This window comes from Tachypleus tridentatus, chromosome 13, assembly GCF_004210375.1.
Source record: "Tachypleus tridentatus isolate NWPU-2018 chromosome 13, ASM421037v1, whole genome shotgun sequence".
Taxonomy (NCBI): domain Eukaryota; kingdom Metazoa; phylum Arthropoda; class Merostomata; order Xiphosura; family Limulidae; genus Tachypleus; species Tachypleus tridentatus.
The window spans coordinates 18,861,465-18,887,068 of record NC_134837.1 but is presented as its reverse complement, the minus strand read 5'-3'; the positions used below and the strand labels follow the sequence as shown (position 1 = coordinate 18,887,068).

The 25,604-nt window shown below is 34.5% G+C and overlaps 1 protein-coding gene across 7 annotated transcripts in view; it reads left to right on the top strand.

Moving 5' to 3' along the window:
* Positions 1-25,604, top strand: part of LOC143236754 (puratrophin-1-like) — a 147,169-nt gene that overhangs the window by 66,097 nt on the left and 55,468 nt on the right. For all 7 annotated transcript variants that reach the window (XM_076475247.1, XM_076475248.1, XM_076475246.1 and 4 more), the window contains 6 exons: positions 3,812-3,932; positions 4,159-4,258; positions 4,834-4,923; positions 5,350-5,466; positions 5,630-5,877; positions 7,152-7,290. In XM_076475247.1, coding sequence (XP_076331362.1) covers positions 3,812-3,932; positions 4,159-4,258; positions 4,834-4,923; positions 5,350-5,466; positions 5,630-5,877; positions 7,152-7,290 — 815 coding nt within the window. The remainder of the gene's footprint in view (positions 1-3,811; positions 3,933-4,158; positions 4,259-4,833; positions 4,924-5,349; positions 5,467-5,629; positions 5,878-7,151; positions 7,291-25,604) is intronic.

Genomic DNA, 25,604 nt, shown 5'->3' with positions numbered 1-25,604 from the left:
AGTAATGTATATCAACCATTTATCTGGATCTTTATCAACAACCAAAATGAAGAGGCTTAACGTAATACATTAGCTAAATTGTTTGATTTTCATAAAATAATTATATTAAATATGCTACCAATACGAGATACTTGTTTATGGGAAGTTTGGATTCAAGACCATTGTTTGGATATATCTTGTTCTTGTAATATGCTTTTCTGTGGTACAATGTTTATAAATTATTAACAATTGCAGAATCGCCGCCTTCCGGTCAGATGTTTGTGCTAATAATTACTAATCGTAATATTCGTACTTCATAGAAAATGTCCAGTTTCCTAATGTTTTTTTCAAGCAAAGGATATTCTTCTAAAAGTACTGCACCGGAAAATGTTCGGATTGTACTATCTAGTAATATACAACTCATTGCATTAAAATAATTCAATGTAATGAACTCAAAATGTTCATAAATTTTAGTGATATAAACTGTAATGTTTTTATATATTAAAAGTGGTACTATTTATTGAAAAATTATAATAGTTTTTTTAACACTCCTACGAAAAGTGGGGCCCAATAGGCCCCAGAGCAACTTGAAAGGTTATTAATATTAGGCTAATAAATTTGTATTTAAATGAAATTTCCATTTCATTTGATTTCATTTCATTAAATGAAATTAATCACATTTATCTGGATCCTTATCAACAACCAAAATGAAGAGGCTTAACGTAACACATTAGCTAAATTGTTTAATTTTCATAAAGTAATTATATTAAATATATAATTTAATGTGTAACTTTAAATAAAACTTTAAAAAGTGTAACTTTTTATTTGATTTCATTTCATTAAATGAAATTGCCATTTCATTTAAATACAAAATTATTAGCCTAATATTAATAACCTTTCAAGTTGCTATGGGGCCTATTAGGCCCCACTTTTCGTAGGAGTGTTAAAGAACATCTTTAGTACTATATTTACAAATTACCTCAATAAAGATATAAAGAAACCCTCACTCACACTCCTACTGAAAGTTGTGTTCATTGTGAGTAAAATGCGTTTATTTAAAAGTGTTTTGTAATAAAGAAATAGTTGTTATACATACTGTAGCTACTGTTTTAATTGTCTGAATCTTGAATACCCAAAGAATGTATCACCTTTTAATTTTTCTTTGTGGTGTCATTCAATAATTGGTGAAGGAGTTTTGGTAATATACAGAGATAGTGACATACAAGCTTTATCCATTATATTAAAAAGATTTTCATGATTTTCGATAACCTGTCTTTACAGAAAGAATAATTTATGGTCTTCAGTTTTAAAAATAATGTATCAGTTTAAATAATCCCCCGTGTGTGTGTGTATGTAGACTAATGAAGTTTAATTGCCACGATCATAAAAAGAAGACAACACACAGAACTACTTCAATAATCAAGCTGAAATAACGATACAATTTGATTTTTATAATCACGTGACTCTGCTTAACGTATTTCTTTGGTTATCAGTATTATGTCTTGTGATTTAGCCCTCCATTGTCTTAATGGTAAGTTTACCGACTTAAAACGCTAAAATCTGGGTTTCAATTATCCCGTGGTGGACAGATCGTCTGTTTTGTAACTTTGTGCTAAGACAAAGAAAAACCAGTTTGTTTGAAGTCAAGCACAAGAATGTACAATGAGCTATCTTTACTCTGCCCACCACGGGTATCGAAACCCGGTTTCTAACGTCGTAAGCCCGTAAACATCCCGCTGTGCTACTAGGGGCAACAAAAACGCACGATTTAAAGTGTTATCCTTTCTTTCCAATTTTCTTATTTTACGTCAGGCGTTAAGTTGTGAAGTAACAGAAGCAGAGAATGTAAAAGGAAAATAAAATTTTAAGTAATAAAATAAATTCTATAAAAAAACCAAAACAAAGAGGCAGAATCATAGTAGAGTAGGACAAAGAAACGTTACTATAGCTTTTTAGCATATACTCGCTAATGATTGGTCGTTTTCTATTTCAAGACCGTAATACTTTCTGCTACTGATTCCACCACGTGATTTAGCTACACAATTTTTTTTTATTAATATTATAAAACTGCGTTCTTATGATAGATACGGAACTTATTAGGCACGTGAATTGATCTTTAGTCGTAGTAACTTGGAGTGATTGCTCTTATAATAATCCTTGAAAATTTCTTTCAATTCAAGTGATTTCTTGATAGAATCATTATAATGATGTAATAAGGAAAAAATTGGTTTTATACGAAGAGTTTAATTTTTTTTCAACGCTTAGCATTTCTATGTAACTTTACACGTATTTATTCCACAAGCTTTGACAATGAATATAAATTTCAAAACCTAGTAGGAGCCTATACGTAATAATTTTCTGCAGGTTTTTTTTTTTAAACTTAACCACTCTGATCTTTACCACGTTGGAAGCCCTTTCAGCCGAGGCTTCGATACCAGCAAAGCTGCTAATGTACAAATTCTAGTTACATTTAATCCAGGGTCCGGCATGGCCCAGTGGTTAAGGCACTCGACTCGTAATCCGAGGGTCGCGGGTTCCAATCCCTGTCATACTAAATATGTTCGCCCTTTCAGCCGTGGGGGCGTTATAATGTGACGGCCAATCCCATTATTCGTTGGTAAAAGACTAGCCCAAGGGTTGGCGGTGATGATTAGCTGTCTTCCCTCTAGTTTAGTTTTACACTGCTAAATTAGGGACGGCTAGCGCAGATAGCCCTCGTGTAGCTTTGCGCGAATTTCAAAACCAAACATTTAATTCGGCAGTTTTTCAAACTCCTTTTTGCCAGCATGCCAAGTAATACAAAAATTGATTATTTAAACTTGCAAGCACAAAACTAATCGTAAACTGTACAGCAAGCCTTAAAGAAAACATTTGTATCAGGAAAATTATAGCACGAAACAAAAAAATACAAACGTAATGTTTAGTGAATACTTGTATAAGATTACTGGCTGGTTAAACACTCCAAGTAGCTTTCGAGAAACATAGGTAACTAAGTATGGCATGGTGATCAGACTACTGGAAGATTAAACTTTAAGCACAGCATTTGAAATTAAGCAACTAAACAAGGCAAGGTAACTAGATTAAATTAAATGAAAGTCAAAAATTCTACATAGCTTTTCAAAAATAGATAGGGTGAAGAAGAAAAGGTAGTCAGATTACATAAAACTTAAAAATTCTACACAGCTTTTGAAAAATAAGTCTGTTTTTAAATTTCGCGCAAAGCTACCCGAGAGTTACCTGCGCTAGCCGTCCCTAATTTAGCAGTGAAGGACTAGAAAGAAGGCAGCTAGTCATTATCACCCGCCGCCAACTCTTGGGCTACTCCTTTTCAACGAATAGTGGCCGTAACATAATAACACCCTAACGACTGAATGAGGGAATATATTTGGTGGGACAGGGATTCGAACCCGCTTAAGCGCTTTAACCATGCCGAGTCTGAAAATTGAAAATAAGTTGCTAACTAAACAAGACAAGGCAAGCAGATTACAGGAAGTTAAACATTCTACACAGCTATAGAAAAATAGGTAGGTGAAGGTAGACAGATATCTGAAAGGATATATTGTGATAGGTTTAACGTATACACTGAAGAAAGCTAACAGAAATGTATGTATATATATATAGGAAACACATACAAAATTAGTTCAAGTGAAGAGCGTATGTATGTTAATCGGAAATATCCACTGTAATACATTTCTATTTGCTAATGGGAATTTCTAAAATGGAGTAACTAATTAATACTTATGCACTTATTTCTCTTTCCTTTTAATTAGAGATTATACTTGTAATAGAGAAAATCATCTCAAAAATTTAAGAACGTGTGGAATTATTATAGGATCACGTGACGTTACTGGAAGGAGTGTCGTCGTAATCACCTTATCAAAATGGCAGAAATATTCTGAAATAACAGCTTCACAGATGGCTCTGTTGTTGATGTATTTTCATGGCATCCCTAAGTAAGTTCGTTGTATCATTTTTTTTTCTTCTATCTGCCAGTCTGATAAAATGTTTTTAAGTTTCTTTATCAATGCTTTTGGTAGTGGTGGTGTTTTCTTGTTATTACAACTGCTAACGAATTAATATCTGTATAAATTAAGCTGAAGTTTTAAGTAGAAAACTGCTCACAAATGTTCAGTTACTATCAAGATTAAAACACGAGTTTCATGGCATTATTTGTTTCAGGAAAGAAGTAATGAAACAAGGGTTTTTAGTACTTGTAGACTGTAACCAGGCTTCAAATACAGAATTAACCGAACTTGATGAAGCATTGTACCTATTACAGGTAAGATACGTCTTTTGTCCCATTGAATGTGTGACTTGCTTGTTTGCAATAAAAATATATTTAAGACGAACATTTCTAGCATAAGCGAGGGTGTACAACTTTCGTTTAAATAAGGCTATGGAATTTTAGCGTAAGAGAAGTTTAACAGCTGCAGGAGAGAACATGTAGCCTTTGTTTGAATAGGACTACACAACTCTTGTTTCAGTGTGAGATGTAGGGTAGTTATTTTAACAGGTGAGGGATATACAACCAATGTATAAATAGATAAATGTTTCCCCATTTTTAAATTTTCAATGTCACTTCATGGTTCTGTTGAAAATATGCAGTTTTTGTGGAAATTGTACACGCAAAAAATTCATGTTTACCTATAGGATAGGCATTACTTTTTTAAAGAATCCAATAGTTACTGTTAAAGACGGACAACTCCTTATGCAATAAATTTTGTTTATTAACTTAATGTAATTAGAAGTACTTTCCTTCGATTAAATTCAGTTTAGTTACGAGTCTCATTGAAAGTGTTAGTTGAAGAATCATCTGAAAGATTTTATGGCAATTTTCTTATATTGCATTTACAGGCGAACGTGAACAATCCAGTCAGTTCCTTGTTGATCTGGACAGAGGAAGAGGGATTCGATCAGTCATATTTTCCTAAAAGTCGAATCAAAGTAATGTATTGTTTTAACATCCAGCAAACATTAAACGTCTTAATATAGCAGCTGTTTGCGTTATGGTTATTTGCGTAAGACGTATAATGCTTTCAGTTGACTCAGTTTATAAAAAATTGTATTTATCTTGGATTAAACTGTATTCCAGCTGTAGCTTTTAAATTTGACACCCATAAACAAGCTTGTAACTTTTTAAATTCTTGTATAAGTGTCTGAAAAATCTATAATTTAAGAAAAAAACAATTGTAGTTGAAATAAAATACAAACCGTTGAAGTTTTAAGTGTAAAAACAAACAAAAAAGAAAAACTCCTCTCTATTTAGTCGAGCTTGAAGGTAATTGATAACCTATCAGTCAATCTTATATAGAATTATTTTACTAATTGCACGATATTTTTGTAATAAATTACAATGTAATTTTTTAACAGTATGAGGTGATAACAAGTGAAGAACACCTTCACAGACGTATTAAACAAGAACATTTACTTCCACAGACTGGCGGTAGTTATTTTTATGATCATCAGGAGTGGGTGAGCTTTAGAAAGGTAAAGTGACTACTTTATTTTTTTCTTAACATTAATAATTTTTATTACATTTTATTGTAGAAAAAAATGGGAATATTTAAAATTTGTTTAACATGCAGCTTTACTCGGGTTATCCACCTTTTGAAACCCAATAGTTTTTATATACAAATTATTTGGCTTTCAGAGCATTGAACCTTTTATTAATGGTTGTTGCATTTGTGGGCGCCACCTCGTGAGAATCATGCAGAAGTTATGTACCAGTCGTATGCCTTCGTCAGCGACTTTAACAAGTCAGTTGATTGAACATCACAAGCAAATCATCGGTACCACGTTTCAAGGCGATTATCTGCGCCATCTAGAAGAAGAAGGATATACTATTTTGAAAAAAATTGTTTCTATTCAAAAGCGTATGCCTCATAATGTTGATTACAGGTGAGAATATGACTATTTACTCACTATAGCCATAAAAATATATTTTTAATTTATTGCTTTATATTTCATATATATTATGTATCACTCACAACTTTGAAAATATTGTACACCTTACTTAATCCCCGAACTTTCAACAACCATTTCAATATGTACATATATAAACAACTACATATTATTTTTTCGCAAGCCTAGCTCAGCATACACACCGTGTGACATATAACAGAACACGCAATTTTATTGTCCTGTACAAGATACATGAAAATACAAAATTTATATATATATATAAAATATGCCTTTTTTATTTTCCATTTAGACATCGTTTAAGCCTTGTAACCTAATAATAGTTTCTTAATGATCGCCGTAAGCCAAGCAAATAATAATAAAACATTCATGATGTTTCGCGTTTTCCGTTTGTAGAACACGATCAGAAATTAATGTAAGTGGTTCGTTACGTAATGCTACACAACTACGCATTGAATCAAAAAGAGTTTATCTTTGTTCTTGTTATTAGCTTATTTAATATTGTATAAATAATTTTAGGTGTTTCCTTGAGCTATTACGAATTCTCAATGAAGTGCTGGCAATTTAACTTGTTCAACTGTTTTGTCAGGTTTGCTACATAAAGTTTTACAGTTGGTAAGTGTAAAAACGTACTGTCATAAGGATGTCATTAAGATGTCCACTTAAATTATTACAATGAATGCGCGTGAAAGCGGATATCCTACTTTGAACTAAACAGATTAAATTCTTTAGTCATAATGATTCTCTACGTAAGAAGCCTATGAATATTATACACAGACTCAAAACGTGACCTAACAGCAGAACCATTAGAAAACTTGCGTTTTCGCAAATATTGTTACTTTCAAAGTGTTACAGAAAGTTAAAATGTTTCGAATTTCACAACGTCTCATCTCATTCCTAGATTTTGATATAATTATTTTTTTCTATTCTTAATACTTCATAGTTTGATACATATTTTTTATACTAGTAGTTAAGTGTCATGTAAAAAGCTATTTTGACTACGTGTTGACGAACTACTTTGATTGCCCATGAATAACATTTCATAACGTAAATGATTAGGCTTATTCACATTTTAGGTTCTGTATTACCCATTGCGTTAAAGTGCGAGTTTCGTAGAAATTAAGCTTTTTAACTGATTTTATAGATGTACTGCACAAGAGGTAATGATTTAACAATAAAAAAAAAAAGTTTTATCTTGTAACGACTTTTATTGTCCACTTTGGCCCATGACCAATGTTTCATTAACTATACAGGGAGACTGTAGACAGGGGAACTATCTTATATCGGGAACTTCAGTATGCTGTCAGAAAGTTAACAAAGTTAGTGGAGAAACGTCAGAAGAAACTAGAAACCTGTCTTCGTCTCAAAAGATTTGAAGAAGAGTCAAGTCAGGTTTGAAACTTTACTTAATTACATAATTTGGTTTTAGCAATAACTGTCAACGAACGTAAGTGAAATTGTCAGTATTAAATATTCGTGTATAACTACACTATGAACTGCGTCACGGGATATTATAGGCCTAATAACTCGTTAAAAGTAACGCTAAAACCAAAGCAACGTTAAGCCTAACTACTATTTTAATTTTTCAGTAACCTTATCGAATATGTTGAATTACTTAAAAGATAAAGTACTTAAAAACATAAATATTTCAATTGGAAGAAAAAGATTGACACTTTTAACGTGAACAAGTATAAAATTCACGAATCAGAACTGTAACTTACTGCCAACGTATTTATTATATACGTTTACGAATAAATGCTACTCTACCCTAAGCATAAGGAATGTAGTAAGACTCAAGTTTATTACTATTGTTATACAACCAGCAAATGTATCTATTGAACACGAATGAAAGACATAGGCTTTCAGAGTGTGACATACAGAGGAGGGTGATAGATCCAAATAACACACCTCTCCCCAGTAACACAGCGATATATCTGTGGATTTACAACGCTAGAAACCTAATTTCGATACCCGTGATGGGCATAGCACAGACAACCCTTTTTGTAACTTTATGCTTAATTACAAACAAATCAAATATAATTTCCCAAGAAGCCCTAAAAATGGAAGTCCAATCCGATCTTCTTACCCCAAGCCACATTTTAGGGCATTTAAGGAAAGCATAGACTCTCGGATGAGGACAAGAAGGATCAAAGAGTGAGTGGGAGACGCATGCCTATCTGTGTATCACCTTTTAAGCCTAAAGTTGTTAACCGAAGTCAAACTTGGAATGTACGTATAGAGCCTACCGTGTAAGTGTACATGTGAAGTTGAAACCTGGCAAAAACTATAGGTGTTAAAAACGGACAACATGTCTGCCTTATATATTGACATGTAACTTACACTAGCGTACTATAATGTGTAATAGTTGTATTACAAACTCATTGACACATTAAATATATGCCATCGCAGTGAACTTTGAAATTATATTAGATCATTTCTAATACTTTTTAAAATACTAGAATTCAAAATGTGTTCTATTGTAGATTTTGTTATTAAGTTTGTATTCACTGTGTGAAAAAATATTACATTTAAATATGCTTGATAGATGAGAAGAATGTTTTAAATATCACGTTTTTTGGGTAATTCAGTTGTATAAGACTCAACATTTTGCGAGACTCCTCGTCTGATTTCAACAGTTGAATAACACTCAAATAAGTGAAAACTTATAATTAACATAAATGTAAAGGTGAACTAAGTTAGAGGACGGCCCGGAATGGCCAGCTGGTTAGGACTCTTGACTCGTAATCTGAGGGTTGCAGGCTCGAATCCCCATCGCACCAAATATGCTCTCCCCTTTTAGCCGCAAGGACGTTATAATGTTAAAGTCAATCCCACTATTCGTTGGTAAAAGAGTAACCCAAGAGTTGGCGGTGAGTGGTGATGACTGGCTGCCTTCCCTCTAGTCTTACACTGCTAACTTAAGAAGTTCTTGTAGCAATGCTGTGATAGAGATTCGTTGTATCTAGCTCCATACTGCACGCGAATGTTATTAGACCATGCTTTCTCTGGATATTGTAATCCTTTTCATAACATTTGTATGTGGATTTCTGCTCTTTTATCTGGGACGTAACAACATGAAATAGAATTAAACAAAATCGAGCTTTGTAACGATTGAAGAGAACGGAGTAGTTGATATTAAAGCAACATTCAGCTGAATATTTTTGTTTATTTTAATATCCACGGGTAAAAGTAAAAGAATCGTTAAAGTATAAATTGTAAACAAACTGCAAACAACAGTTTTATCTTAACGAATATAGATTTGCGAAGAGTGTAAACTGTACGTTTTCAGGATTTCCCAACATAATATTGTAGTCTGAACCATAAATATCTCATGTGTCAGGAGGCCGCTATCTTGAGACGACTAATGCTATAGCATGTATTGGCTGTGCGCCTGTCTACAAAAATAATTTTAAATGCTTCTCGTATTTAAAAGGTATTGAATGACAACGTGCAATGTCTTTTCTTTTTGTATTATTTCTGTTTCATTTTTAATTTACTATTTATTTTATCATTATTCTACAGTTTTTACATAAGTTCTTTTAAAATGGTGAAAAGAAAAACTAAGAACCCTTGAAAGTTAACGTATTCATTCTCTAGTATCATCATACTATAATACCATTCTTGCTTATATGATACTGGTAAAACCTTTTATTACATGATATGCAACTCCCAGAATTACGAAATTGTTATCCTGTGTGCATGTAGATTTGCAATAGGGGCCACGATTTTTCTGTTTTGCCTCTATTTCCTATTATGAAGAGCTTCATTTTTCACCATTCTTAGGGTGCACATATGACGCCATAAATACAGATCTAATACACTGGCGTCATCATATAATAGTACTTTCTCTTTATTTCAATGTAAATACTTTGCAGGGTGTGGATGGATATTCATCAACTTTGGTATGGAGGTTCATAGGGAAAATACACAAAATTTCAATTTTGTATTTGGGGGTTTTTTGTTGTTTTTTTTTTAACTACTAATTCGCCTCTGTTGATGGGCCCGTGAGGAAATGCATTCAAATTTACGGTTTCACATTTTGTGTTTTTACTATTTTTATGGGTGTTTTGATTTTTTTAAATTCTATAAAAAGGAAATAACTTTTCAGGTTCTAAGATAGCCTTTAATTAATTATGAATATACATAACTTCCGTCCAAAGTACGAGTACCCCAGCTAGTTTATTATAATACACATTCTATTTTTATCTAGTGCTGGATTTATTATTCGTCTTAATATAATATTTTTTTTTTCTGTGTTGTGTTCGTTTCTCTTTTCGTAGTCATTGTTATGTATTTTGTGTATTGATTTTATTTATTAATTACTATTGTTTGCACTGCTATAATGAAAGCATAAGGAAAAAGCCCATTGGAAAATTTGTAATCTTAATTTGCACTCTTCCATTACCCTTTAATTAATTAATTAATTACCTTTTTATGATGTTGTTCTCTGTAGTAAGTGAATTTATTATTAGTAACAAAGCAGTTGTTTTGTTTTAGTGCGTGTTAAATAAAATATTTTTATTTCATACAGAACGTGTATTATAACCATAATTTTTAAAGCCAAAACAAAATACGCTACATTTTAACCATATATTTTTAAACTTCATTTAAATGTATTTATTTAATTTTACTAAAATGTTTTCAATGTATGTGAATGGTTGTTGACTATGTCGCACCTTCCATTGCATTGTTCAATCTTGTGAAGTTAAGTATAACAGCCTCAACTAGTAACGTACTGATTTAAAAATGTTTTTGATGAAACTATAATTTAACCTCGCTAGCTTTGTATAGTAATCATATTACAGCAAATGTGATAAAATTTAACAGCAAAAGATGTCTGAAATTGGCTTTTAAAAATTGTGGATAAAAATGCAGCGTATTTTGTTTTTGTTTTAATTTTAATGTGTTTTTGTTTCAGCTTAAAAAATTATGGTTATAATATAATTAATCAAAGGTTGGGGTTTGCTGTTTGTCACTCAATCCTTCCTCACGGTTTTGTTAACTTATTTAACTTTATTTAAATATGTTTGGTTTCACTATATATATATATATATCCAAGACGTATCTTTCATAGAAGCCTCAGGACTAATTGAAACGTGTAGGAATATGAGAATACGTATTTTGATTTGGGTTTTGTGCACTCTGTAATGTTTACTGATCCCTTGTACAAGATACTGGGATAATTATATTGAACCTTGTTAAGGATGCTGTCCAAGAATTCAATCAGAAAATACATGTGCAACACTACACAAAATAATCACATACTACGGTCAAATTTACGAATTACAGTGAATGACATTAGAACAAAGTGCATTTAGTTAATTAGCTAAGACAGTAGAAATCTATGATTGTCACGCTGCATCGTATTATATTATATACTATATTACATAATACAGTATATTATTATGTTACTAGTATGACGTATGTTTAAATTTAAATAATAAACTAGAAACAGTTGTACAACTAATCCGCCAGTACACAAACAAATGTAATTCCTCTGCAGAATTGTAAACGATTGCATTGATATAAATCTGCGTATTTCCTCACTGATTGCAAGGCCTGCCACACATACCATACTTTCATCATATTCATTTAAATAAATTGTCAGAATTCAAACCAAAATTAAATGCAGAGGTACATCGACATCATCAAGATGATTAAATATAGGAAAGCAGGAAGGAAAAAAATATTTTAAGTGTATTCAAATGATTTACAAAGTGATCTTACAATACAGGTGGCAGTGTATAAAGGTTTTAAAATGGAGTTGTTTTTATTTTTCGTAACAAAAATTTGCTTATATTTCTGGTGAATTATATAAGCCTACTTTTTACATGCTAAAGTACCACAAGAACATAATGTGACGTTATTGGTTTTATTTTTTTTTTTCATCGGAATAGAACGCCGACGTTATGTAATATTTACGGTCAGAACTACGAACTAATATGTCCCCCGCTGTTACAGCTGTAAATCCATGGATTTATGACGCTAAAATCAGGGGTTCGATTACCCTTGGTGGGCTCAGCAGATAGCTCAATGTGGCTTTGCTTAAAGAAAACACATACGCGCACGCACTAATATTCACCTTGGGCGTAATTCAGTTTGTTAGGCTTAACAGTTTACTTTAAGAGACAGTTTGAAGTGATTGACCAAATGTTTTGAATAATTTAGTAAAGTTGATCGGCATAGCTAACTGGTTAAGGCACTCGACTCGTAATCTGAGGGCTGCGGGTTCGAATTCTTGTCACATCAAACATGCTCGCCCTTTCAGCCGTGAGGACGTTATAAAGTGGCAGTCAATCCCACTGTTCGTCGGTGAAAGAGTTGCCCAAGAGTTGTCGGTGGGTGGTGATGACTAGCTGCCTTCCCTCTAGTCTTACACTGATAAATTAGGGACTGCTAGCGCAGATAATTCTCGAGTAGCTTTTTTGAACTTTCGCGCAAAGCTACACGAGGACTATCTGCGCTAGACGTTCCTAATTTAGCAGTGATAGATTAGAGGGAAGGCAACTAGTCTCTGCCACACACCACCAACTCATGGGCTACTCTTTTACCAACGAATAGTGAGATTGACCACCAAATTATAACGCCCCACGGCTGAAAGGACGAGTATGTTTGGTGTGACGGGGATTCGAACCCGCGAACCTCAGATTACGAGTTGATTACCTTAACCACCTGGTCATGTCAGGTCTCGAGAGAGGGTTATTCAAGAATATCTTTACGAACAGACACGATCAAATCGTTGTTTGTTTAGTTTGTTTTGAATTTCATGCAAAGCTACTCGAGGACTATCTATGCTAGCCGTCTCTAATTTAGCAGTGTTAAGACTAGAGAGAAGGCAGCGAGTCTTCACCACCCACCGCCAACTCTTGGGCCACTCTTTTACCAACGAGTAGTGTGATTGACCGTAACGTTATAACGCCCCCACAGCTAAAAGGACGAGCATGTTTGATGTGACGGGGATTTGAATCGCGGTCCTCAGATTACGAGTCGAGTGCCTTAACTACCTGGCCATGCCAGGACGTTATAAGAGTGATAGTTATATACCAGTAGCTGTACTGGCACATTAGCTGTATCTGTCTTTCCTACACTCCATAATTATCAAAATTAGAGATTACTAACGCAGATATCCTTTTCGTAACGTTTCGCGAAATTGAAAAACAAACCAGCATCAAAAACGCTCTTACTATGAATTTCTGGCTTGAATAATTTAATCGTAAGTATAATGAAGAAAAGAAAGTGAGATAAATATAACATTATTATGAAATTTATGGCAGTTTCTTTCTTATAATATTTAGCTTCTCTGAGGTCATATGTTGTGTGCATGTGTTTCAGATTATCTTACACTTCTGTCTTTTACATCACGTTAATACCGTTTGATCCAGTGCAGTGTATGCCCTTTTGATAACTGAGTACTTGTGTTTTTGTGAGACGAACCAGCCTGTGGATTTTTATATCATCTCATACCTTAAGTAATGTCCGATTTTAGGTTTAGAAAAAGAGAAAGGATTTCAAATACTTTTAATGTTATTTAATCAATAACGTATGTTCCATTATTATTAATTACTTCCTGCCAACGATTCACAAGCTTCTAAATGCCACTTCTATAAAATTCTTGGGGTTTGGAGGAAAAGAATGTAGAGAGGGTAGTTTTGACATCTTCGTGTGTTCCAAACTCTTTTCAATCAAGATAGTTTTGCAATTTTGGGATAGATGATAATCAGATGGGGCAAGGTCTGGAGAATAAGGAGGATGTGGAAGTTCTCCCCAGTCTAGCTCTTCAATCTTTGCAGGTATGATTCTTGCTGTGTGGGGCCGTGCACTGTCCTGGTGTAACACAACAACTTTACGATTGATCAGAGCAGACGTTTTTTTTTCAGTGCAACGCTCAAGCATTATAACTTTTGACAATAGAAGTCTGCTGTAATTGTTACAATAAGTGGCAGCAATTCAAAGTGGATCACACCAACAATGTTCCACCAAACACTTAACAAGACTTTCCTAGGGTGGAGGTCCATTGTGGGCTGTGGTCAATTTACCTGCATTAAGCCATTGTCTGCGGCGCTTAACATTTTTTATAATATATCCATTTTTCGTCTCCAGTCACTAACCTGTCCAGTAAAGGTGAGTTACGTTCACGAGGGTGCAGAGAAGTACAAATGCTCCATCTAGCTTTAAGGTTGGCTTCTGTCAAATCATGGGAAACCCATTTTCTAGTTTTGACACCTTTTCAAGCTGTTTCAGATGACGGTGAACTGTTGAATGGGATGAATTTAGCTTCTGTGCTAGTTCTTCAACTGTTACAGCATAATCTTCAAGTGTAGCCATCAGCAAAACCCTCATTAAATTTAACAGGACGACCTGAACTCGGCGCATCACTTTAGCTGTAATCACCTGATCTGAATTTCTGAAACCACCTTCAACATTTTCTTTCATTCAAAGTTTCCGCACCATAAACACCTTCAATGTTTCGTGTAGTTTCTAATCCACTGTTGCCTTTTTTAAACACATAAAGCGTTATATGCCTAATGTGCTCCTCAGACACAGCCATCTTTATAAGGGTTTATTTGATAAATGATCTGAAAAAGTGAAGTTGGATTAGTTTATTTTATTTGTCTGAACATTTTTGTACACGTCCTACTACATGTTTTAGTTATTAAAGCCTTCTACAAAGACAGAAATGATGATGCACTTTCTATATTAAAGTTTCGGACACTAAGTTGAAATTAAGTAAATTCGGTGACCATTTTTATTATAATTATAAATTGTCTATTTCCTTCTTATCCATTACTCTTTTACTGGTGCCCTCTGGCAGCTCAGCAGTAAGTTCGAGGGCTTATAGCGTCAAAATCTGGGTTCAAACCTTGTGGTGGCTGAAGTACAGATAGCCCATTGGGCACCTTTGTGTTTAACACCCAATACTTTTAATAGTATTTAGTTTTGCACGTGTCGTCGCTTATAACGCACTTGAAATAACGAGGGAAGTTATACATCAAGAACAACAATGACAGGTAGTTAAGTGTTTATATATAAACGCCATTTTTTATGTTTCTGAATGGAACACAGTTTAAAACTCATGTTTCTGGGTGTTTCGTGGGATACATTTAAAATACAAGCCAGCAGATACTTCAGTCGACCTCTTGGATCGTTATATTTCGACCACTTTTTGTTTGTTTTAGTCTAAAGACCTATATAAACACAGCTCAAGTGACGCCCCTTCCCCTCAGTGGCAGAGCTACATGTCTGCGAACTCACACCACTAGAAACCAGGTTTCTATCTCGGTACCCATGGTGCGCAGAGTACTGATAGCCCATTGTGTAGCTTTGTGCTTAATTTCAAACAAACAAACAAATAGTTTAAGAGAATATTTCGAATGCAAAATATTTGGATCTATGGATTTCACATGAAGTATGATCATGAATCTTCAAATCGGTTAATATATTAGTGTAAAACATGACAAATTACGACGTAATTGCAGGAAAACGGATGTATTTTCGAGCCACTGTTGTGAAGTCGAGCAGTGTATCGAGCACAGATATTAAATGTAGTCTTGCAACATCGTGAGCCTTCAGGAGTCTTGTAATGATGTTAGGCCCCGAAAACCGCGTAGATGTTTTTGCTTTGCTCAGAGCTAGTATGAAATTACGTTTATATCGAGTTTTAATGTTGCAACTTCGTGATACTTGTAGTCGTTTGTTTATTGCTGGTGGGATCGTTAGCCTGAATAACTCTGACTGAATTACACTCAGCGAGCACTGGGGTAAATTGACGAAGTAGTTTGCCATGTTCACCGACTACCGTCCCGCTCAAGGCCGAAGGGTGTTCCAAGCTCATTCAGCTTGTTCATTCTTATTTCAGGTGTTGTTGTTCTGTTGAGGTCATCTACTAATGTGAGTCTGCACTATTGAAGATGGGGACATAGGGAGGGATCTGAGTCTGCGGTATTGAAGATGGGGACATAGGGAGGGATCTGAGTCTGCGGTATTGAAGATGGGGACATAGGGAGGGATCTGAGTCTGCGGTATTGAAGATGGGGACATAGGGAGGGATCTGAGTCTGCAGTATTGAAGATGGGGACACAGGGAGGAAGGGAGTGGAAATCGAAGAAGTTTGAAAATGCCACCCATTTGAACTTGTTGAACTATGCGGCTATCGATTTGTTACTGTTTTATCGATTTTCCTCATAAAGAATACAAGAATGCAAGTTATTCTCAAAATTTTCACACATTCCAAATTAACATTTTAAAGCATACATCCGAAAAATGTCTTTGGTAGTTAAAAGAAGTATTGGGAAAGGGGTTGAGGCTTATGGAAACAGTTATTTTATTGTAAATAGCACCGAGTATGAGCAGACAGTATTAAGAATAGCTAGAAAATAAAACAGTATTGAGTAAAATGTGTTTATTAGTATAAAGTATTAATTATGAAGTAGTTTACACAGTTATTTGTCCTAGTTAGCAAGCGACTGTCACGAATAACTAAATGTATGGCAATATTTAAAGCCAGATCAATAAACTAAGCCATTGTTACGTCATTACACTTTAAAATTTTGATCTTGAAACATTCTATAATGTGTAAAACGGTTGGGGTGACATCTCAAAAGCTCAAACTACAATGTTCCCCACGGTCGCATTCGTCTCCCGGTGAGACAGCGTCAAGTCTTATAACTCAGTGGTTCGATTCCCCCCAGTGTATACAGGAGACAACTCGACGTGGCTTTACTATAACAAAATACGCATAGATCGCATTCCTGGTACTTGGAACATTGAGGCACGTGTGTGCGAACTATCACGCGTGCTGCTACCACGTGGATGTGAGTTCGGTTGTTATCTCAGTAAGTGTAATAATACCAGATCGAAATCGCGTATAGTGTTTCTTATCGAACCGTGTAACCAAAACCACCTTAAAATCACATCAAAGCACTTTATTATTGAACCTAATCGTATGTAGCTTGTTCTTAACGCTAAAACACGTGTACCCACCCGTCTTATTCCCGAGCTTAATGACACGTGCTTCTTCTTACACCGCGTGTGCGTGACTCATTATCCAACGTATTCATGCATACATCAAAACGTGTGTATCCACCTATTACCAAACCTAATCATGTGTAACTCGACTTTATATTATCAAAACGTGTCTCTATTATCGAACGTATTCATGCATAGCTGGTTCTTACGTCAAAACGTGTGTATTCCACCTATTACCAAACCTAATCGTGTAACTCGTCCTTATATTATCAAAACGTGTCTCTATTATCAAACGTATTCATGCATAGCTGGTTCTTACATCAAAATGCGTGTATCCACCTATTACCAAATATAATCGTGTGTAACTCGTCCTTGTATTATCAGAACGAGCTAGAACGTGTGTATCTCTCTTATTATTGAACCTAATCATGCGTAGAATGCCCTTATATCGAGACATTTGTGCAGCACATTAATACTGAAAAAAAAATACACTTGTTCAATGTTTATAACATCATGTGCAGTGTCTTTATTTCGAACCGTTTGAATTAGAGTATTAATATGGGATCTAAACATGAAGTATGCGTGTTGAAAGTACTTTAATATCACACCATGTGACGAGTGTTTAATGTGAAGTCGTGTAGAATATTCCAATAATGTGTGGGTTCGTGCTGGATTTTGTCATCGAACTATAATTTCACAAAGAAACTGGTGTTGAATAGTAAGATGTAACGATTTGTTTCGAAAGGTTTTAACTTTTTTTTAATAGTTTGCATACGTCTTATGTTTTTCTCTCCCAGACTTCACGCACCCCCATTATTCCATAATAAGATATTTTAGGGCTATTATGTTAGTGCAAGAAGTAACGGTTTTATGTTATAATACGTGAATTTAAGAAACGTTTGAAATAATGAGACCGTAGCTCATGATACAAATCTTAGTTTCAGACCATTTATCAAACTTCGAGACTATGCTGGGTCACTCACAATGACTGATTGTTTATTTTTTTATTGTCCCCGTTTATTAGCCGTGTGACCACAAAATGCGATGTAATAGCATTAGGGGCGAAATTCCGTAATTCGCAGAATTACGACTCGTTACCTAGGTAGTTTTTCTTGTTCTCAAGGACTTCAGTGTTTGTTCTTGGAATGTTAGGGTAGTTAGTGTACAGAGTTCGGGCTATGTCACAGGTATTGCCGATGGCTAAAATAGTTTGTTTTTTTTGTGCTGAAAGTTCTACACGTAACAAGTACTTGTAACACTGGCTAGTTCTTCTGTAAACTGAATGTGAACTGCTCCACTGGTCGTTTTTCAAAGTGATTACTGTAACGTAACTTGTCACAGGTAGCTGACGCGTTATAAATTACTACAGATAACTACTGTAAGTTGCTACAGATATGCTATGCTGCGAATAGGTATTCGTTGTATTTCAACTTGTTACTGGTAGATCTGCACTGTGAGTTTATATAAATATCTACTATATCATGACCTGTTAGCAGTCTATTTTTTCCTATATTGATAAATGCGACTACTGTATTTTAAAGTTGTTACACTAAATTATGTAGTGTTAGTTTTATTTCAATCCTTTTCTACCTTCAGAGCTATAGCTGTATCAAAATACACGCACCAACACTCATATCTTACGTAGTGTGATTGTTACCATGATTATAAGACATTACATAAAAATTCTGTATAGTGAATTTTTACCAACAGTTGTTACTGTATTTTGTAGTTGTTACTCTATCTACATGATTACCGTGTTACAAAGTCCACGATTAATTGTTACTGTTATTATGAAGTCGATAGAAGAATGTGAAGTGGGCCAGTGGTCACTGAGATGGTCAGATAGAAGGACATTTGTGGTCATTCGTTGATTGTTTCCAAAGACTTGAGAAAAATGAGTTATTAGCAGTGGTCAACGGGGTATTTGTTTCCTAGGTCGGTGAACGTGCTGTATAAATCTGTGGTCAGTGAAGCTCTTAGCATCACAGTATGTCCTGATTCACGAGACATAACTCCCATGGTTCTGAGGTGGTCGTTAAGTTCATTGCAGAAAGGAAGATTCTGGTGTAACTCCCTGGATCTTATAAACAGTTAGTAACAGCCATAACATTAAACAGCTAAATTATTCACATATTTCCGGGATCAAAGTCCTGAAACAGGTGATTATTTATACTAAGTAACGAAGAGGAAGCCTTCACTTGCTTCGCACGGTTTTATTTTCCTACTGACCTTCATTACCTCGCCCACATTAAAACGTGACCTAATCACGTGAGATCAAGGGGCACGTGAAAATTTGACGATATTAACCTACTTTGTTTTTCAATGAAGTTCGTGTAAAAGGTAACGGTAAAAACAAAACATGTCTTGACACATTGCAATGACGTTGATATCGTGGTACGGTTACATAATACTGTAAGTCACGTGCAAATATGATGGGCGTGAAGGTTTACGTTTCTTTGAAATAGGAAATGTATGTGTGTGTGTGTGTGTGTGTGTATATATATATTTGTAGCGTCGAACAAATTCTTTAATCAGTATTACTATTACTTATGCAGATCTTAGCTATTTACCAAATGGATACAAAGTAACTGTACACAAGGCATGTTATTTCTATTTCTTTCCACACTAACTCCATACTCCAATATTTCAGTCAATAGTGCTTTGATTTTCTTGTATTTCAGAACCCTCCATATTTCTGTTGTTTTTTTTCAAGTGTCTGGATAGCTAATTCCTTCATTGTTTTTACAATAGTTCAGCTTGATGGTTTGTTTTTCACTAGTTCAGTCTGATGTGATGCTGTTTTCTTCTTTTCACTAGACCATTTCTCGATGAGTTTTTGTCATTAGTCCATTTTTTTACCTGTTATTTTTAGTTATTCAGTTCGTTTTGAGAGTTTTTATTGGTTATTTTCAGACTGGTGGGTCTAATTCGCTTCATCGGTCCTTAGTGGTGTTTCGACGATCTCGGTGCTTGATGGGTTTTTCACTTGGTCAGTCAGTTTTTGACGATTCTTATTTTTCAGCTGTTGAGTTCTTGAATGTTTTTTCAGCTGTTGAGTTCTTGAATGTTTTTTCAGCAGTTAATCTTGGATGGGAGTTTCTCACTAGAACAGTCTCCGATGTGGTTCTTTGATAATCCCGCTGCAAAGCATTGCAGAGCGAGACATACTGGCTTGCCCTTCCGTCTGTTCATCTGTCCATCCCTATCGTGTGGATAGGATATCTCAAGATTGGATTGATTTTGACCAAACGTATACAATAGATAAAACATGCAAATTTCTATAGTTGTTAACTTTTCAAGGTCATATTTTAAAGGTCAGAAGTTTATAAACAGAACCGGTTGTAGGCAGGTTGGAATGGTGGCCTGTACGAACTTTGTGTTGGGTGACCTTGACTTGTAAAATCTAGCTTTCTCCGTGTTGGTATTTGGGTAATTGTGTGGAATACTCTGGCCCCCTATAAATAGAAAATCCTTCTCATCTTTACGGACGGATACTACATCATCTAATTGGGGGAAACCTTTACCGTTTTTAATGGCATAGTTTAATAGTCAAGACTAGAAGGTCATTGGTACATCGACAATACTCTATCTTTCAGATAGGTACTGCATTAGTAAATTGAGGGACTTAAATGTACATTTTAACATTAGTACAGTTGTGTTGTGTTTTCTTATAGTAAAGCCACATCAGGCTATCTGCTGAGTCCACCGAGGGGATTCGAACCCCTGATTTTAGCGTTGTAAATCTGAAGACATACCGCTGCCCTAGCGGGGGGCCATTAGTACGGACATAAGTGTTTCATAAACACAGTTTTCACTTGTTTCACTAGTTCTATCATTAGTTTTATTTGTTTATTTATGGCAAAGCTACTAAGGACTGTTTGGTGTTGTTCTTCGTTTTGAACTGCAGCAATCACTACGAACTCTTGGGTTATTCTTTATCAACGAATACTGAGAGTGATCGTAACGTTATAACATCCAACGACTGAAAAGAGGAACACGTTCATCCCTGGGTTTCGATTCCGTAACCAGGAAATTGCGAATCGAGCACCCTAACCACTAGCTGATACCAGACAGATTATTTTACAGGGCAATGGAACAATTCAGCCCTCAATGTTCTATTTTTTTAATAATTTTGTTCCGACGAGTTTTTTAGGTAGATTAAAATCATTGGGTATTTTTTTCGTTAATTCAGTTCTTAATGGGACCTTTCTTCCACTGCTTAGTCCTTGTGTTCTTGTTTTTTCAATGGTTAAATTTTTCTGTAACTCAGTTCTTATTTTTTCACTAGTTCAGCCAATTATGTTTTTTTTTCCTTTTAACTTGTAGGTTAGTCTGTGATGGGTTTTTTTGAATTAGCAACGAAATTCTCCAAAATTACAGTTCAGTCAAAAGCTTTGATCATACATACCATCTTTGAACCAATCTGTTAATAACTGTATCTATTAGTAATAACTGGTGCTGTTAAAATAAAATATATATTATTAAAGCATTTTGTTTGATTACAATTTATCTTTTAACTTTTAACAAAGACTTTATTGTCTCTTAATTACGTTTAAATATATTTTGTACACTGTGATAGAGGTTATGATTTTTGATAAATGTACTCACTTGAGGTAGAACTATCAGAGAATAAGGCTTTTTTTTTTAATTCTAACGATTAACAGCTGGTGTATAAAACTTTATGTGTGTGAAATCATTTCATTATTTGTAACATAACGTATTATTAGTGCATGAAGTGAAAATAGTAGATTTGTTTCTAGAAGATATTGAAATATCACAAAGTGAAATGATAAATGTTATGATGTAAGATCGAACAAGTGGAATCCTACAGTTGATCAAGATGACACTAGAGGCTTAGTGGACATTTATATCTTTGTTTTTTGGTAAACTTAAAATAGAGTTAAACTTTAAAATAATTGTGTTTATAATATTACAAACTGGTGAGTTTGTATTCACAATACGAGTGGTATGGGTACTAGCACTTTCATTAAAATAAAGCACAGAACAACCTTTCGACCTTCTTAGGTCATCTTGTTGAGTTTGTATTTAAAAACAAAACAAACATCGGTAGCATCGCGCCTAAATTTGTTAAATGTGGGGAAGGGATAAGTGTAAGGAAGAAATCTCGAGCGAACAAGGAGGGAAAAATATTTTTTTAAAACAAATATTCAAAGTGAGGTACTACTCTTCATTTCTCTGTTTTGTGTCTGTGATTGGTAGTCACAACGTACAATCATTAGAAATAATTACTAAACGAAAGACCTGTGAATTCATATTACCTTATTACTTTATGAGTCTAGCTGAGTGCAAAGTAATACGAGTGTATAACACATCCTTGGCGTGCTATGTATATTATTTACACACGCACTTGTTATTGGTTTCAAGAAAAACAACAACAAGAACAGCTGAGAATTTGAAACATCATAGAGTGCACTGGTATTACCATCGCTTAATCTGATTGGCTCGAGAGTGGTGAACCTGTTCTTTGATTGGCTTTTAGTTTTTAGGCGGTTTGAGTGTATAGCTCTTACGTAACAATAGATCAAGACAGCCTCACCTGAAGTTTTCGGTGGATTTCGTGATCTCAATTTAAGTGTGACAGTGGTCATGGTAGAGTTACTGTGGTTTAAGATAATTGTAGCTCTGATGTTTTTTGCTTTCCCACAAGTTTGTAATATAACGTCTCTAGCAAACTGCCGATAACTTAATTCACTTCCTGTCTTCATTATTGACTTCGTTAACTCGTTGTTATCTCGTGACCTTTTCTTGTTTGCTTCGAACAGTCGAATCATATTGAATTAGTGATTCAGTGTGAAAGAATGGATTTGATGGATGATATGAACACGGTAAGGTGTGTTTTATTTTTTAAGCATGCGTGCCATTTTTTTCGCTGAAACGCGGATTTCCGCGGTTTTCAAACGGCCAACGATCACCCACGAGATTCGTGTAAATTCGAGGAGAAAATATGAGCGATTTGGGGGCCGGGTAGGTGGTTTTTGAGGAGAAATCGTATTTTTTCAATGTTTATTGCAGAAAAAAAAAAATTTGACCGCCATCTTGTAGGCAGTCTCGTTTCGTCTCGTTGCAGGTCTCGTGGTCTGGTATCGTGTGCATACCAGACGATAAAATATTCTCTACGCTCCAAAGAAACAACAGCGATTGAAATGTTTAAAAGGAAAGATGTTCATTTTGATTCTGTAGACAAGAGAATGTGTAAGGACATTAGATAAGCAGCTTCAAAGTATACCTCAAAGCTGAGGGAGAATCAGAAGAAAAGGGCAGAAAGGCTTGAGGCCTATGGTTTTGTGAAATCTGGCCCAGCCACCTTGGCTAAAGAAAAAAGTCCAGAAAGCCGCAGAGGCACAGAGAGCTGCCCATTCAGAGAAGGAGAGAAAAAAAGCTCGGAAGAGAGCACTGGAAACCCTTGTCTTGAAAAAGAGGAAAGTAGCCAAGATTGATTAAAGGAAATTAAGTGATTTGAAATTTGACTGTCATTTATGCAGCAGAGCAGAAGTTGATATCAGTGACTGAAAAACATTTTATTATTATATGCCGCATACAGTGCCAGTGGTTTATTTTAAAGCATATCATTAATTTTATTTTGAAGCAATGTCAAAGCTTTCCTTGATTTGCTGTTTCAGTTTGTATTGTGAAAGAATGAAAAATATACTGATATTGAGGTACCAGTAATTTACTGACAAGATTGTATAGATGAACAAGTTTTACTGTAGGTAGTCATGTAGAGTAATTTTAAGTAATTTGAAATTTTAATGGAATACATGCAGCAGAGCAGTAGTTGTTGATGTCAGTGACTGTACAAAATTTAATTTCTGAGGCATATCACTGATATCAGTAGTTTAATATTGAACCATATCAGTAGTTGAATTTTCAAGCAATGTCATAGCTTTCCTTCATATGCTGTTTTAGTTTGTATTGTCAATTTGTGAAAGAATGGAAAATTCACTGACATTAAGGTACCAGTAGTATAATGACAAGATTGCATAGATGAACAATTTGAACTGTAGGTAGTCATGATTAGTCAAAAGAGTAATTTTATGTGATTTGAAAATTGTATGGAATATATGCAGCAGAGAAGTAGTTATTGGCAATGACTGTAAAACATTTAATTGGCAGCATACCAGTAGTTGATGATGATGATGTTATTGATGACAAAAAGGATAATAATGAAATGATTTGTATTTGAAATATTTACTGAGTTATTTTGGCTTTATTAACTCATATTACTAATATATTTTGATTTAGAAAAAAATAAACTGAATAAATAGCAAATAAACAATCTTAAATTTCATTTATTTACTTTTTATTTTATTTGTTAATTTTAGATATTTTGATATATCTTCTAAAATGAATGCAAATTAAAAGAATAAATCAATCTGCTAAAAACTGTAAATGAAAGTTATAGTTTTTATAAGTTTGATTAGTCTTTTAATTTCCTTTTGTTATTTTATATGATATATATTGTGTACTTTTCCAACATTGCAATGTCAAAAAACATAAAGAAATTATGTCCCAGATTGCACCAAATCACACCAAATAGCATCCATTTTTTTTAAATTTCCCGGGGGGGCATGCCCCCGGACCCATCTAGTCAGGCGCTAGGCTATATACCTTTTCCTCTTTTTTTTTATAAATGTCATTGGCATGCCTGTTTAAGGGAACGAATACGTTTTTACATTCGAAATGTGACTTTTTCTTTTCTAACTCTTTCATTTTAAATTAACAGTAAATTACTTAACTTCCATTTAAGTTTTATTAAAATAATTTATCTTGTAACAGGAACTGAACCAGTCCTACAACAAGAGGTATTTATAGATATATAAGCGCATAGTATGGATATATATGGATATGATAGTCCATCTGTTTATGGTTGGTATATTTTATGCGGGTTATCGACATGGCTTCAGACTTGCGCATTGAATATGTTATTTAACCCATGGGACAATCAAACTGGGAAAATACAGCATTTAGCTACGGATTTTACCATCAGGTAAGCTTCGATAAAATATCGTACCATAATTCTAATCGGTAATGTCATTCAGCTACGTATTAATAATACAGTAGTTCATGTTTGTTTGTTTGTAATTAAGCACAACTCTACACAAAGGGGGGTATCTGTGCCTTGCCCACTACAGGGATCGACACCAGGTTGCTAGCGTTGTAAGTCCGCAGACATGGCTCTGTGCCAGTAGGGGGCCAGTAGATCAGCAACGTTATACCAAAAAACTCGGTGTCTACTTTAGTGTATATATATATATAGTACAGGTTGTCAATCTGTTGTCAGAGCGAATAATTTTTGTGGTAATAACACTCAAATGCGTTGGGATATCCCATCTATTAGGCATTATCCAGACGCTGATATTAAGCTAGTGAACCATCATGGAAAAATCAACTAAATGTAAGAACATATATATATATAAACACACGTGTGTGTGTGTGTTTTATACCACAACAATAACACTGTACAACTGCCTTTTAATTTGTTATTTTGTCACATATAAAGAAACATTAGCGACTTCTGTGTTTAGTTTCCTTTCAGAAAGCCGACCGCAAATCTTCGATTTGTCTCGCGAGAGTGACCACGTTGTCTTTTTTAATAAATTAACTGATATTTCTCCTTCACAGATGAGTTTTTCTAGTATGGTTATTTTATAAATACACGATAATAAAATCTGTATAACTTAAGAACTTCTTGACCTAGTACTCTATATTGTTTGTTTGTT